The 14,680-nt window shown below is 40.6% G+C and overlaps 2 protein-coding genes across 2 annotated transcripts; both read left to right on the top strand.

Moving 5' to 3' along the window:
• Positions 1 to 332: 332 nt before the first annotated feature.
• spsb1 (splA/ryanodine receptor domain and SOCS box containing 1) lies at positions 333 to 2,404 on the top strand (the record flags this gene model as incomplete). The annotated part of the gene is made up of 2 exons (XM_080534952.1): positions 333 to 1,002; positions 2,277 to 2,404. 2 exons carry the CDS (start codon positions 333 to 335, stop codon positions 2,402 to 2,404), a joined length of 798 nt encoding a protein of 265 aa, XP_080391078.1.
• A 3,992-nt stretch (positions 2,405 to 6,396) lies between these two features.
• slc25a33 (solute carrier family 25 member 33) lies at positions 6,397 to 13,832 on the top strand. Its single transcript, XM_080533311.1, has 7 exons — positions 6,397 to 6,542; positions 8,930 to 9,112; positions 10,625 to 10,702; positions 11,414 to 11,514; positions 11,776 to 11,842; positions 12,401 to 12,681; positions 12,930 to 13,832. The coding sequence occupies exons 1-7, from the start codon at positions 6,502 to 6,504 to the stop codon at positions 13,130 to 13,132; spliced, it is 954 nt and encodes a 317-aa protein (XP_080389437.1). The 5' UTR covers positions 6,397 to 6,501; the 3' UTR covers positions 13,133 to 13,832.
• The last annotated feature ends 848 nt before the right edge of the window (positions 13,833 to 14,680 follow it).

Genomic DNA, 14,680 nt, shown 5'->3' on the forward strand with positions numbered 1-14,680 from the left:
CTAAACTAAAAAGAATATTGCTTACATGTCACTGATTTACTCTTCTGACATGAACACGACATATGATATTGTGATTCTAATAAAAAGACCACTAATGTGAGTTGGTGTAATACTTAACATTCTCTGCTTTCATCTTCCTTCTAATCTCTCCATGTGGATTATCCAGCACCTGGCCTGAACCTGTTTCTCGGGCAACTTCTGACACTGAGACGGAAGTCAGCCTACTGATTGGACGAACGGGCTGTGGAGGGGGCACTGGCTGATTTGCTCCCCCCTTTTTTCTTTGTTTTGAGGAGGGGGGTGAGAAGAGTGGTTCTATAACCACCTAGAGCATGGGGCAGAAAGTCCCAGGTGGCATGAAGACCATTGACATGCGGGACCTGCAGCTGGAGCTGCAGGCCCTGGACCACACAAAGCCCTCTCGCCTAGACATGCTGCTGGACATGCCCCCTGCCAGTCAGGAGGTCCAGGTGCAGCACTCCTGGAACAATGATGACCGCTCCCTCAACATCTTCGTCAAGGATGACAATAAGCTGGTGTTCCACAGGCACCCTGTGGCTCAGAGCACGGACGCCATCCGGGCCAGAGTAGGCTACACCAGAGGACTACATGTATGGGAGATAAGCTGGGCCATGCGCCAGCGGGGCACCCATGCTGTGGTCGGCGTGGCAACGGGGGACGCTGCCCTGCATTCAGTAGGCTACACAGCCTTGATAGGAAACAACCATGAGTCCTGGGGCTGGGACCTAGGAAGGAATAAACTGTACCATGACGGCTGGTGTAAATCCTACCCTGCCTTTCTGGAGCCAGACGAGACCTTTATTGTACCCGATTCCTTCTTTGTAGTCTTGGACATGGACGAGGGAACCCTAAGTTTCATAGTGGACGGACAGTATCTGGGGGTTGCATTTAGGGGACTCAAGGGCAGGAAGCTGTATCCTGTCGTGAGTGCTGTGTGGGGACACTGTGAAATCCGTATCCGGTACATAAATGGACTTGATCGTAAGTACCCTCCACTTTATCATTATCCCTGAAACCTAAGGGTTTGGCTTTTTGACCGTCTTCTCTCTCTTGGGGAACATTAGCTGTGCAGACATATAACTAGGGGACTGGTCATAGACAATTTCAGTGTTTATTGATGTAATGAACATGGGCGTAACAGTCAAAGGTTTGTCTTATGGTAACCTGCACACCCGAGGTTACTTTAGAGCACTGAGGGCAGTTACAAGACTACAGTTGGGCCACTTAAGCAGTAATTATTTACACCAGCTTGACTCACCTGATAAGATGCAATGACATCATTTTATCTCTGACCTATGGCCCAGAGACTGCAGGGCATTAATGATTGAGCCAGTTGATCACATGCTCTGCCATGGCAATTACTCCTGTGCTCAATTTGTTGTCTTAAGTAGGACTCCAGAGAGTAGGGGTGATTTCTTCACTGTAAACGACGACTTCTACTAATGACATTACAAGTGTGAAGGGCCTTCACTGAAGGCTATTATATCTGGAAGACAAATGTCCTGTGGCTTTTAAGTACAAAAACATGACGCTTGTGACTTGCCAAACATGTGTATTGCTCAAGGGCCATGTGATTTCAAAATAAGTTTATATCAAAACATGTTGTTGAGAGGATATGGCTCCAAGTACCCCATGCTCATTACCATGATACAATTCCAATTTCAATGTTGAGATCCCTAGTGTATAAATGACACAATATTGTGTTCTAACTATGATGTCGTCCCTCATTGAAATGATCACATATTATACAGGATTGTGCTATGACATCTACTGTGACTCCAGGTATTTGGGATAAAATAAGGCTATTTATTTTATTCCAAACAATTTGATTAGTAATTGTCCCAACTGAATCACATACAAATTAGTAGTTTATCATGCCATAAGGACAGCCAATGGCACACACATACTATTACATCAACATAAGTCATATAGATGATAATCTAATTGATACAAATAATTTCCAATCAAAAAAGATTGAAGTTGAAGTGCTGTGCTGCTATAGAGTTACATATATAAAACCCTAGAGGGCGCACTCTCCTAAATGAACAGACAGCCATGACAGGCCATCTCCATTTTAAAGTAGAAATCTTCTTTTTTTTGTGATTTGAATTTGAGCAATAAGCCAATGCTGGTGATTTACCGCCACCGGCCATGCTTATGTCAGAGGCATACTGTATATTGCTCTTTCTAGAATATATTGATCTTTGTGTGCTGCACCCTCTAAACTAACCTCTTTCTCTATGTCCTCTCCACAGCTGAGCCCCTCCCGCTGATGGACCTGTGTAGGCGTTCTGTGAGAGTGGCTCTTGGGAGGGAGCGTCTGAGTGAAATCCATGGGCTGCCCCTACCAGCCTCCCTCAAGAACTACCTGCTCTACCAATGATGACCACTCTGCCCTCAGAACACAGAGATTGCACATCATGCTCTTTCTGTCTGTCTGTCTCTCTCTGGGATCTTCCTGAGGGTAAACCTGTTTGACTACACCATCAATCCAGCCTCTGGAACTGGCCCAGCTCTAAGAGCTGTTTTAACCAATTGCACCGAGAACACTGTTTGACAGGAGTGTTTCAGCAACAGCGGCAGTTTTTTTTTTAAATATAATCTTTGTGGCTTACTTCAATCATGTACTAGAACACATCTGTAATGACATCCGGAACACTTTATGCAGATGCTGGTCCTGACGATGACGAGAGGCCATTTTGGTGCTCCAATCTGTATGTAAAAATGCAATGAGTTTGACGGTACCTCTGCTGTGACCTCCAGGCCTCTTGATAGTGATTATTCTGTTTTTCTTTTTCATTCTTTTAAATGGGAAATAATTAAGTGATTGCTATATAACATGTTCTGCAAGTTAACAGTTGGAAGATATCTGTTGGAATGAAATCCCCCTGAGTTTGTGGTGCCCCTGAGGTGCAATTGTCATAAATTAGTTTGTTTCTGACCACAAGGTGACACAATTTCTCCCCTTTACATGTATTTCCCCCAAATCAATATTCCAACATGAAATTGTACGGTAGTTGTTTTTAGAAATATTTGGTTATACATAAAGTTACTGTTCACCCCACACTCATTTGTAGGAGTTGGTTGACCACTCCACTGTGAGTATATAGCTCAGTGTTAGCTAATGCTGCACTGGTATACTGAGTAGCCTGCCCTGGACAGGCAAGCTCTGACCTTGAAGGCTTTTATGTTGATGAGGTGGTATAACTCAGCTGGGGGCACCAGCATTTGTCCCCCAAGAAGAACTCCCTCCTTAACTCTCCCCCTCTGTGCTATCAGGTTTTCTCTCTGCAATATTTGAAGTGCCTGTTTGATTACTGTTGCAGCGTCATTTAAAAGACAAAGTAATCACTGAAAAGCTTTTTATAAGCTGATGGACAACATCACTGGTAATTTGTTTGTATGCATGCACCAGCAATAGGTATTTTCCCCATTTCCCACCCTATACAATCACTGTACAATATGATCATTGTTTGTCTCGCCATGTTTCTGACCCATGAAGAGTGTTAGTAATGTATTTTACAGACCTTTTTTGGATGGGGTTAGGGGATAAAAGATTATGGGGATATTATTGGATGGTGTGGTTTTTAATTAGTAACCTATTGTTTGTTTTAGTTGAACGACATAGTAATGTACAGTAGGCTAAAGTAATGACAGGACAAGACAATCCACACATGCTGCACGAATGTGATACCGAGAGGGTCAGATTGCAAACATATTGTCATATATATATACTCAAGACATTTTCATTCTAGTATTTTAAACGTGCAAATTGAGTCCTTGTTCAGCATTGTGCTGACCATGGACACAATGCACCGCTTATTTGTATTTCCTGTACTGCTCATTTTGTTTGTATTCCTTGATGTAGATTGTTTGTAACTACCTAGTAAAGTTTATTACAATTAATGATGTTTTGTGTCAAGTTACTTTGTTTATACCAAGGGCCCCGTAAACAATATCACAGGAAAGTGGCAGAAGAAAATGGATGCATATAAAAAAGACATGCATTCAAATCACAAAATAAAATAATGGTGATTTTTGTTTTGTGGGTTGACTGGTTAATCTCAAATAATATCATCCCAGAAGAGGTTAAATCTTATGGAAAACCACAGGTTCTTCAGTTCCTTGGTTAGTTGACTTCAATGGGGAAAAACTAATGGGACACGCCTGACCAGCAAACTGATGTTAAATTGTACATTTCTGAATTGGTTAAGGTTAGTATCAGTTCTAGGTTTTGACCTAGTCAGGCCTATCAATTGGATGCTGGTCAGGGTGGTCCCTTTAGTCTCACCCACTTCCATGAGCAAAAAAGGGGCCCTCTTCTGGGACCAGTTTCAAATATAGATAAATCTACCACGAAGTAACCTGTAACCTGTAACCTGCCTCACTAACAACATTATGGCTCTTCCCTGGTTAAGTAATGTGTTTTTTTATGTGTCCCAAATGTCAGGTGAAATGTGAACCTTTGAGCTAGTAGTGCAGGTAAGCCAGCCTACTGCAGCTCCCCTGTCAGACCCTTAGGTGGAGCCAAAAAGCTGACTAGCTCTTCAGCAACCACCCCCTCTTCCAAAACAGTTCCCTTTCAATAAGTTCACTAGATACCCCCATTGATGGGGGTATCTATGGGGGTGTCGCCCAATACACCCATGGCAATATTGTTTCAAGTTTCCCTCCTTCAGGGAACAGTGGTTATGTACATAACCTTCTGTTACCACTCCCCACCTGAAAGCTACATACTATTGTGATAATAGTTCATTGGTGTGTTTTTGGTGTAATTCTTTATATGAATGGAGCCAAACAAAATATGGCTATTATAAATACTCCATTCAGTACAGGAACTAATTATCCAAAAACTTAAATCAATCACATTGTAAATCAATCTCAGCCAAGGTAAGAGGAACATCATGTTAATGTGTGTTTTGAGTGTACTATCCCTTTAAAAGATTGAATATAGGGTGTGTAAAACACAAATTAGTTTCAACCACTGTCACATGTATAAATCAAAGTTTGTTGCTGCTGCTTAGGAATGTCTGTGATTGTGATACATACCTGTGGTAAAACTCAAGACGATGTGGGAATTTTCCCCAGTAAAACAAACAGAACAACCTGCAATTGTTTTACTCATAGATTAATAAATATCAGCATTGTAATGAGACTATCTTAGGTGGAGTGTTTTGACACTGAGCAGCGCTTAAGACTTGCTGACAAAACAAGGTGATTGAATAACCCACGTCTTCTATCTGTAGTATGTGAACATATACCTCCGCCCCCACCTCCACCGCACCCCCATAATCACCCAGTAACATGCCACCTTCAGATACACCTCCATCTCCGATTGGCTGCTCCTAGACACACATCATGCGTACATTGACTTGCCAAGATGCCACAGTGAATGGTCATGGTTTCATATTTACCCCATAATTGAAACCAAACACTTTGGGCCAGTTTCACAGACAAGGCATTGAAAGGGTGAATTAGTCCAGGACTAGGCTTAAGCCTTGTCTGTGAAACCGGCGCATTTGCTTCCTTTTAGCCTGTTTGTGAGAGAATTCGCTAGTGGATGATTGAAATACAAGAAACAAGGGTTTCTGTGCTCACAAGTAGACGTGAAGGCGCTGCCTCAATAGCTGAAGCAGGAGTGGATTTAAAAATGTGCCAAACAGGCATAAACAATGGGTCACATAAACCAGCTACCAGACGATCCCTAACCTATTGTCTTATAATTGAGCAAAATCCCTTGATAGAGTTGGATTTTGAATTGGACGGACACGTTGCCACACACAATGAACAAATGTGGATATCTCTATTCATTTAGAATGAGCACTGCGTCCACTGAATCACCTCTCTTTGTACTTATTTATTCATTTATTTATTTATTTAAAATACTGGGTAGGCTGCGGGTACATTTAAAATACATACCGACCATGAAATTACTTTGATGGTAAAAGACGAGAGGACATGGTGCATTATACAGTATATTATATTTTATATTTTTATATTTTTATTTATATATATTTATTTTTATAAATATTTATTATTATTATTATTATTATTATTATTATTATTATTATTATTATTATTATTATTATTTATACAGTGCACCACTGAGTAGCCTACCTTATGTGTATATTTATTTTACTCTTTTGTTGTAGTAATTCATTATATCGCGTTTGTCATCTTTGTTATTTTGGTCTTAGAATTAATGAATCATTTCTGATAAAATATATAACCAACACTTAATTGTTGATGGTACACTTTGTCAACGTCATGGCCAACACCCCCGACCAGCCCCTATCAGCCCATCGTGACGCAGATCCATGGAGGCTCTTCAGATTCTGCGCGGAGTTGGACGCGATCACAGAAAGCCGGGTGGAGGGCAGTAGTCATCGAGAACAAGCTAAAGCATAGATACCCCTTCTTACTTTTACGAAGATAACATTTAAAAGAAGGAAAGGAAGAGTATGGTAAACGTTTAAAAAAATGGCGCAGAAAGATACACTATTGCATCTCTTCGCAGGCGGGTAAGTGTCTTTTTTACATGGACGAAATTCCTTTCCAACCATTTTACATGACTAGCTGCTAACCTATTCAGTTCCTGTTCTCTTGTCACTAGCTACATATATTTGCTCGCTAACGAAGCGAGTTACAGACGTCTAGCACTGTCTTACTTCACGTATTGCTCCACCACACATGATATCGATGGCATAACGCTAGTCTAGTGACATAACTCTTCTACACAGCCCAGGTCAACGCTAGAGATGTTTCGCTCTATCTAGCTCGCTGCTGCATGATATAGTATGGAGGTAGCTAGCTAGCTAACTAGTGGTATCTTTTCGGGAAAATATTGGCTTATTTAAATGAGTTGACTTATGTCAGCTGGCCAAATGTTGTAATGGTCATCATTATCCAGTAAACAAATTAAATAATCAACACATAGGATATTGGCCAGCACACACTGAACTCTGACTCACTGAAGCATGGTGTTAGCATTAGCCAGCAAGATATGTAAGCTAGTAGTGCGTAAGCTAAATAACATGGAATGAGTGAATCCTTTTGCTATTTATGTTTTTTTTAAATGAAAAATGTATTACGCTCTAGGTGTTATTTCGATACTAGTGAAGCGGAACCGAGGGTGAGGAATGATTTCAAAGGCTTTACTAGCTTAGCTCAGTTGTCAATGAAGTGGCGCAGTCTGTCCTGACCTTAGGATGTGTCCTCTCACTGGTGTTACATAACTGTTACCCTCCGGAGGGAGATCAAGCATAGCAGACGTTAGAATTATAACGTTCTATCTCCATTTTTGTCAAAATTGAGTTTTTTTACATAATCTGATCCATTAGGTGTTTATTAATGCCTGTGTGGTGTTATTTTTAAAATGTTGACATTTTTGAGTTAGTAATTCATAAAATACAAAGGTTCCATCTCACAAAACATAATGGAATGTAAAAACTTTGACGCTCAATATCTCTGAACTGCCCTGAACGGAGATAGAACCTTATATTATAATTCTAAGCTCACGTTGTGTTATTCCCCTGGAATAGAGGCATGAATAAATCAACAGGTCTATATTATATCATAATTAGTTCGGTGAGAGTTGATGTTGACATATTGATGTGTAGGGTTGGTAGAGAGGTTGCATACATGTCTAGTTATAGCCTCCAATGCATGCATGTTGAATAATCTGTCCGTTTGCTGCGAAGTTAGACGCTTGGCTGTGTGTTGGGGAAGGCTACATTGATGTCACCCAAGCCAAGGTCATCCTTGGACCTTGTGTATTTGATATGTAGGATACCATATAGCAAAGAGATGCTACAGGATTTGTGTATATTTAGTTAGACTAGTTCTAAAATCAGCTCTCATGAGACGAAATGGACAGAAATAATGTCAACAGGTTACCTGATTGGACAGAAAAGGGCACACCTCCTATTTTTTTTCTATTTTTTTCTCTATATCGTAATAGTACTCTATAACAACATAATGAAGTGACATGTGTCAATCAAGTGTCTTCCAATCTCAGGGGCATTACTGAATTGTTTTTACTGGAGATCTAAGAATCTAGGTTCTGCAGGTTCTGGTCACTTTGCATATGATCAGCAGACTAGAACAAATATAAACCATATCAACACTTTTTCTTAATTGCTGATATCTTAAAAGTAGGGGATTTAATATTATACTGATTTCATGAGTCACAACATCTCATGTTCGTTGCAATATTATGTTCAGCACATTTGGTTGCCAAGATAGGCTTATGTAACCTAACCATAATTCAGCCCTGGTATATTTTTTATATGTGTGTGTAAACAATTAGGTGTTGCTTCACATAACATTAATGTTATAAATTGAGTATATGGAAGGCTAGGTGTTGGAAGTCATTGTATTTGAAATGCCCTTCAGACATACAGTAGGGAAGCTTAGGCTAATCTGTCCTCTCACTTCTAAGCTTGTCTTCAACAAGCTTGCACGCTAGTTATTGTCTTCAGTGTGACTGGGGGTCTGTGGTCACAGTTAACTAACTAACCTTTTAACGGCTTTAACAGCTCTAGATCTCATTTCACATACCTGTTCCCTGCAGCTTATAATAGGTCTCATTAGCATGTCTGGGCCTCCTGACCTTTAGTGCCGTGTGTTGTGTAAATGTTAAGCATTTTCATGACGGACCACCTCTTACTATAAAAAATATTTCATAGCACATGGCCCACAGCTGTTGTATATATTAATGGGGAAAATAAATTCCTTGAAAGTGGCCAAGTCTAATCCTAGAAAAACATCCTTTTATCACTATATTAGCCTAAGCATGCAGTATTCCTCAACTTCATCTGTAATGACACTCCGAATTGTACAAATACTGTTTATTGTTTCCCTGACAGAAATCACTAAGACATTTGTTTGTTTCCTCTCATTTGTTCAGATGTAGTGGTACAGTTGGAGCCATCATGACCTGCCCCCTGGAGGTGCTGAAGACTCGGTTGCAGTCTTCGGGCCTCACACTCAAGTCTCACCTGTTCCAGGTCCAGCTGGGCACCCTGAGCGGAAGCGCGGGGGCCTTTAGACCAGGGACAGTCACGCCTCCGGGCCTGCTGCAGGTATTACGGTAAGATCCTATTGTGTTGGACCTCACTGGACAATTTGCCACTTGACGAAACAACATAAACATAACAACTGACACTCTCTCAGTTGTAAGCCTACCTAGGCACTTGAAAGAACTATCACCGTAGCTCACTGCTGCCTAGAAGCTAATGGATGTGATGATTGCATCCCTGACAATGAAGCCTCCGGAATGTGGTTGCGTAAGGACATGCCAGGTGTTGTCACAGCACAACAGGATGATATAACATCTGGTAAAATGTCCATTGGTTTCACTATTATGACTGTGAGTCTGTGAGCTTTTCTGAGCGTGCTCTGCCTAAACCACTTATTTGAATGCTGCTAATCCTGTTTTACATAAGTGAGGAGATTAAATATAAAAGTCTCCTCTTCTGATCTAATGCTCTTTGTCAGCATTGGGGGGGGTCCACAATTGAGCGTGCAATGTGTTTTACTACCAGCCAGAGTCCAGGAGGGTTATGTAAGGGTGCCACCTGTGGTTTTGTTGCTCTTCCAGGGCAGTTTTGCACAGGCTAACCACACCATGGTGTGCCAAGAGGAACTCGCGGAGGAACCTGTGCAGTATGCCTTATGCACAGCGCTACTGTGGTCTCATATTACGCACGCCAAGGGCTGGAGCACTCTGACTGAACCGGTCTGGACTGGAGTCAGTTGAATGTTTCATGCAAACCCGTTTGTCCACAGTTTCAGTTTAACGTTCAACTCTTTTAGACTGACCATTATGAATTTTGCATGCAGGCGCTTGCAATTTAGTAAAATTGTAAGTGCTAAATAAATCCTGGCTGCAACCATTTTTACCATTTAGCCAAAAATGGTTTTGTTTACATTTGATATGTTTCCCTGTCAGGACCCCTGTCCTTTCTCCTCCATTGTAAGAGTTATGGCCTCCTTGTGGGTCTGTAGTGACGATGAAAGTCATTAGAAAATGAACTCTATTTAAATACCTTGCCACTTACTTATTGAAATTCAGAAATATCTTAGGCTACTTTGAAATAGACCCATATGATGTTTCTACTAAAGTAGAGTTCCAGGGTGTTTCTTGCTCCATAAATTGATTATTTGAGAAGAGGTGCTAACACGGAGAGAAAAACAAGAGCTGCCCTATGAAACAGTAATGCTTTACAGAGCTGTACTTATATATTAGCTATCCGCTGCACCCAACCTGACCCCAGGTTGCTTATCTGACTGCTAGTGGAATAAAGGTTGTCCTATGGTTTCGTTATTGTAACAGTGTGTGTGTGACAAAGTCCCGTGTGTGAGGAGTCAACCCCCCAGAGGAGACTTCCCTGTGCTGTCAAATGGTACAACACACAGTTGAATTCTGTACAAAACAAACAGGGACTTGGTAATGCTTGACGTGGCTCTAGGAGAGTGCCAAAAGCATAATTTACAATTAAACAACAAACTTGGCCCTGTTGTTGAATACAGGAATTGTATAAAAAAAGTCTAATATAAATAGTGTATTCTTTTAAATGTGTCTTTCTCTCTTCAATTCTAGGTCAATTCTAGAAAAAGAAGGACCAAGATCTCTCTTCCGGGGACTGGGGCCGAACCTTGTCGGGGTGGCCCCCTCAAGGTAACTTCCATTTAGCCTAAACTACATTTGGAATGAGTGGTTTCAGTGGGAGAAATGTTTGGGTGTGAACCTCCCTTGCTGTTTTGTCTACATTTATTAACACTGCTATGACTAGGATGCACGTTAGACTTTGACCTTGCTTTTTTCCCTATAAGCATTAAGAAAGGGTCAATGTTTCACTCAGTTCTAGTTCTCCCCATCAATAGAATTCTTATTTAAAGCCAGACTTGGTTATACTCTACACTGAAAGAGGCCACACACACACAAGACCTTTATATACAGTATCAGGGATAGGCCTATGGATTATGTAGTCTTTGCCCTCTGTTCTTTTAAATGTGAATGTAGGCCTGGCCTACAGTATGTAGTCCTCAGTAAGTGATTTGGCAGTCCCTGTGCTGCGTTGCCCAGCTTCCAAAAGCCCACATTCAGAATAGCTCCAGGGGCATCTCTAGACCCCGGTGCTTATTCAGCCCATTCTGGTGCTGTGACACAGGCTGTTCCAGAAGCGTAGCAGAGAGAGCAGACAGTGGGGAACAGACTGCTCTGGACACACTCTGTCAAAGGCTCGCAGCAGGAAAACATGTGATGGTTACATAAACACACTCTGTAGTTATAAAACCACAGTTGCTTATTGAAGATACATTATTAATGTAGGTGAGGGATCCCAAAATGTTTCTTTGATTCTCACTTTTCTATATTTTTGCTTTGCAGGGCTATTTATTTTGCTGCCTACTCAAAGTCAAAAGACATGTTCAATGGCGTCTTCGTTCCTAATAGTGGACTTGTGCACATGTCCTCAGCTGGCTCTGCAGGTGAGACCAAGTGTGCAGACGGCATGCATCCCTTTGTTGGCACACAGTCACCCTCATCATGATGAGACACACAGGCTTTGAAGTCAATTTCATTTTCTATTCTCTCCATAATAAATGATTTTTACTTAATTCATATAGATTGGTATTTCTGTTCACCACAATATATGTTGCCCTGTCAGGGATCTAATATTTCCTTCACCTTTCCTTATTGATCTTCACTTTCATGCAGCAGTGTGACGCTAACACTCTTTCTTATCTCAGCTTTCGTTACAAACTCCCTGATGAACCCCATCTGGATGGTTAAGACTAGGATGCAGTTGGAGAGAAAGTGTGTACATATTTCCTTCATTTGGATGTTCTGTACCTTTTTTTGTTTATCTAATTAAGAAACCTATAATGCAAATACATTTTGAGAATGTGTTTTTATACTAATGTGTGCATAGAGTAAGAGTTAGTCTTTTAAGGGTTAGCTACTTAAAGTAATCTGAACAGATACTTTGCCACCCCATGTAATTTAACCTTTGACAGGGGCCATAGCAACACTGTCCTTGGGTTGCGCAGTGCACATGATTTGGCATGTGTTGCTGAGCCCATAAATGTCTGTGCTGACGCACCCTGGTGCGTCGATAGGAAGAGTCTATATTTATTCGGTCAGGTGTACCGGGCAGTAGTGTCACGTGAGGTCACAGGGACAGTTATGTCATTGCAAACCTGTGTACAAAATATGTAAATCTCGTTTCCAGTTGCCTTTCTATCCGGTTGGAATTCTTTTTGTTGAAATTGCATCAAAGCATTCTGCCTTCATTTTAAAATGACACAGTATGTTTTTTAAAACATGATCTACTGTTGACTTTGACTGACACATGGCTCTGACCTTCTCCCCCAGGGCACGAGGAGAGAAGAGGATGAATGCACTGCAGTGTGCTCGCTACGTTTACGGCACTGAGGGGATCCGGGGCTTCTACCGAGGCCTGACGGCGTCCTACGCCGGCATCTCCGAGACCATGATCTGCTTCCTCATCTACGAGATGTTGAAGAAACGTCTGGCTGAGAATCGCTTCACATCGCCAAACAGCGACAGGGAGAAAGGAGCATCAGACTTCCTGGGACTGATGATGGCAGCTGCTTTTGCAAAGGGTTGTGCGTCCTGCATAGCCTACCCACACGGTAAACACTGGATTAATGTTTAGAAATCAAATATTGACTAGTTCAAATTGTGCCATACAATGTCATAACACACCACAGTGACAACAATACACACAAGAGAAGCAATTGCAGACACATTACAGCACCCAAACCATAGTAAGAAATCTTGGTCAGAATATGTCAGCACAATGTGAGATTTTCTGTACCGTGGTTTGTTGAAATAGAGTTTTACTCACAATATTAACATTTCTACCTCTCCATCATTTCAGAGGTAATTCGGACAAGACTGCGAGAAGAGGGCAGCAAATACAAGTATTTCTTTCAAACGGCAAGGTTAGTAGCAGTGGAAGAAGGCTATGCAGCCTTTTACAGAGGACTCATTCCACAGCTAATTAGACAGATCCCCAACACAGCCATCGTCCTCTCCACCTATGAACTGATCGTCCACGTGCTGGGCGAGTCTTCACAATGAGGACACATTTGAAAATATCTTTAGTTGGCCAACCAAAGATGGACGGCACACAATACCCAAGACACATTGGGCAAGAGACAATTGGACTTGCAGCAGGTGAACTTTTTTTAAGGACTGCTATGGAATTTCTTGAGGAATTTGAAGCAGGTTTTACTGTTAAACAAAGACCTAAAACATATTTTTTATTTTATTGGATGCATGTTATTGGAAGGTGTTGAACATTACTCTCCAGAATTGTGGTACTTATGACTGGAACTTTTTTCGTTATAATACAAGATAAAAAAAGGTCATCTGAATAGAAGAGTACTGTTAAGTTAACTAAATTATTATATGTATTATTTTTATTGTTATTACCGTCTTTGTCTGTTCTCTTATTCTTATCATTGGTGAATGTACAAAGATCCATCACTTTGGCAGGTTATTATTTTATTTTCATGAAGGGAAGAAAAAAGGTAAAGGCATAGAATTGTTCTTTGCAAGCCAACAAACATACAGACCATTATGATAGTTCTGGTTATTCATTCACCAACACATAGTGGTGATTTTGAAGTTTGATTGAATCATCGCAGAGTAATTTATCATATTTTCAATGATTTAATGCAGGTTGATCTGTATATTTTGTTTGTTAAAGGACATAGTCACCTCTTACAATATCATGACAACATGAATGCTTATTTGACCAGTGGCTCAATAAAATTGCATCAAATAACTTTGGTTTGATTATTTGAACGGTGACTGGAATACCCCCTGGTGCAACAGATTCATCACATTACATTTTTGTTATTTATTATTTTCTTCACCTCTTGGGGATCTGTGATTAAATATACATGTATTGGTGCCTATGAAGAGTCTTCTATTTTGGGACGTTGTTTAGAAGATCATCATAACATCAAGTTAAAAAAGAAATTGTGTGGATTATTAAAACTTCATTTATACAGTAGGCTATACATTCCTATAGTAATGATCAGTCTTACAGATAAAAGACAACTTTAAAATTCATAATAGAAGAAAATAAATTGAATAAAACCTATTAAAATATAGTCAGATGGCTTTAGTATTTCAGTGATTAGTTCAAAGGATGATCATTTATATAAAAAGACACCTTCCCCTCCTCGTCTTCGTCTTCTTCTTTCTCTTTCTCTATGCAACGTAGGTGTAGAATTTGCGGCCCTCAGACGATATACAGTATATATATATATATATATATGGAATTGTCTACAGACGTATTTCACAACTTCTGAATCTTCGAGTAAGCAGCATTGGGGGCATTATCCGTAAGTGGAAGCAACATCACTCCACCATTAACCAGCCACGGCTCCAAGCAAGATTTCTGATCAGGGAGTCAGAAGGATACTTAGAAGAGTAGTAGTCTAGCAGCAAGTCCTCAAAAAAGGCTTTAGTTTTCGAGATACCCCTACCCGAGGTAGAGCAAATGACAACAATGATTTTTCTTATCTTTAGGGTCTCCCATTAATGAAATTGATTGTTGTCAAATTGTATTTTGGGGGAAAATATGTTTTTTTGGTTGTTCTTTAGAGCTACCCCAAT

The sequence above is a fragment of the Nansenia antarctica genome (assembly GCF_963989245.1).
Source record: "Nansenia antarctica genome assembly, chromosome: 6".
Classification (NCBI taxonomy): Eukaryota; Metazoa; Chordata; class Actinopteri; order Argentiniformes; family Microstomatidae; genus Nansenia; species Nansenia antarctica.

Coding starts and splice junctions, on each gene's coding strand:
- slc25a33 (XM_080533311.1), top strand. CDS start 6,502: ATGGCGCAGAAAGATACACTATTGCATCTCTTCGCAGGCGG. Junction 6,543..8,929: donor TTGCATCTCTTCGCAGGCGG/GTAAGTGTCTTT, acceptor TCATTTGTTCAG/ATGTAGTGGTACAGTTGGAG. Junction 10,703..11,413: donor GTCGGGGTGGCCCCCTCAAG/GTAACTTCCATT, acceptor TTTGCTTTGCAG/GGCTATTTATTTTGCTGCCT.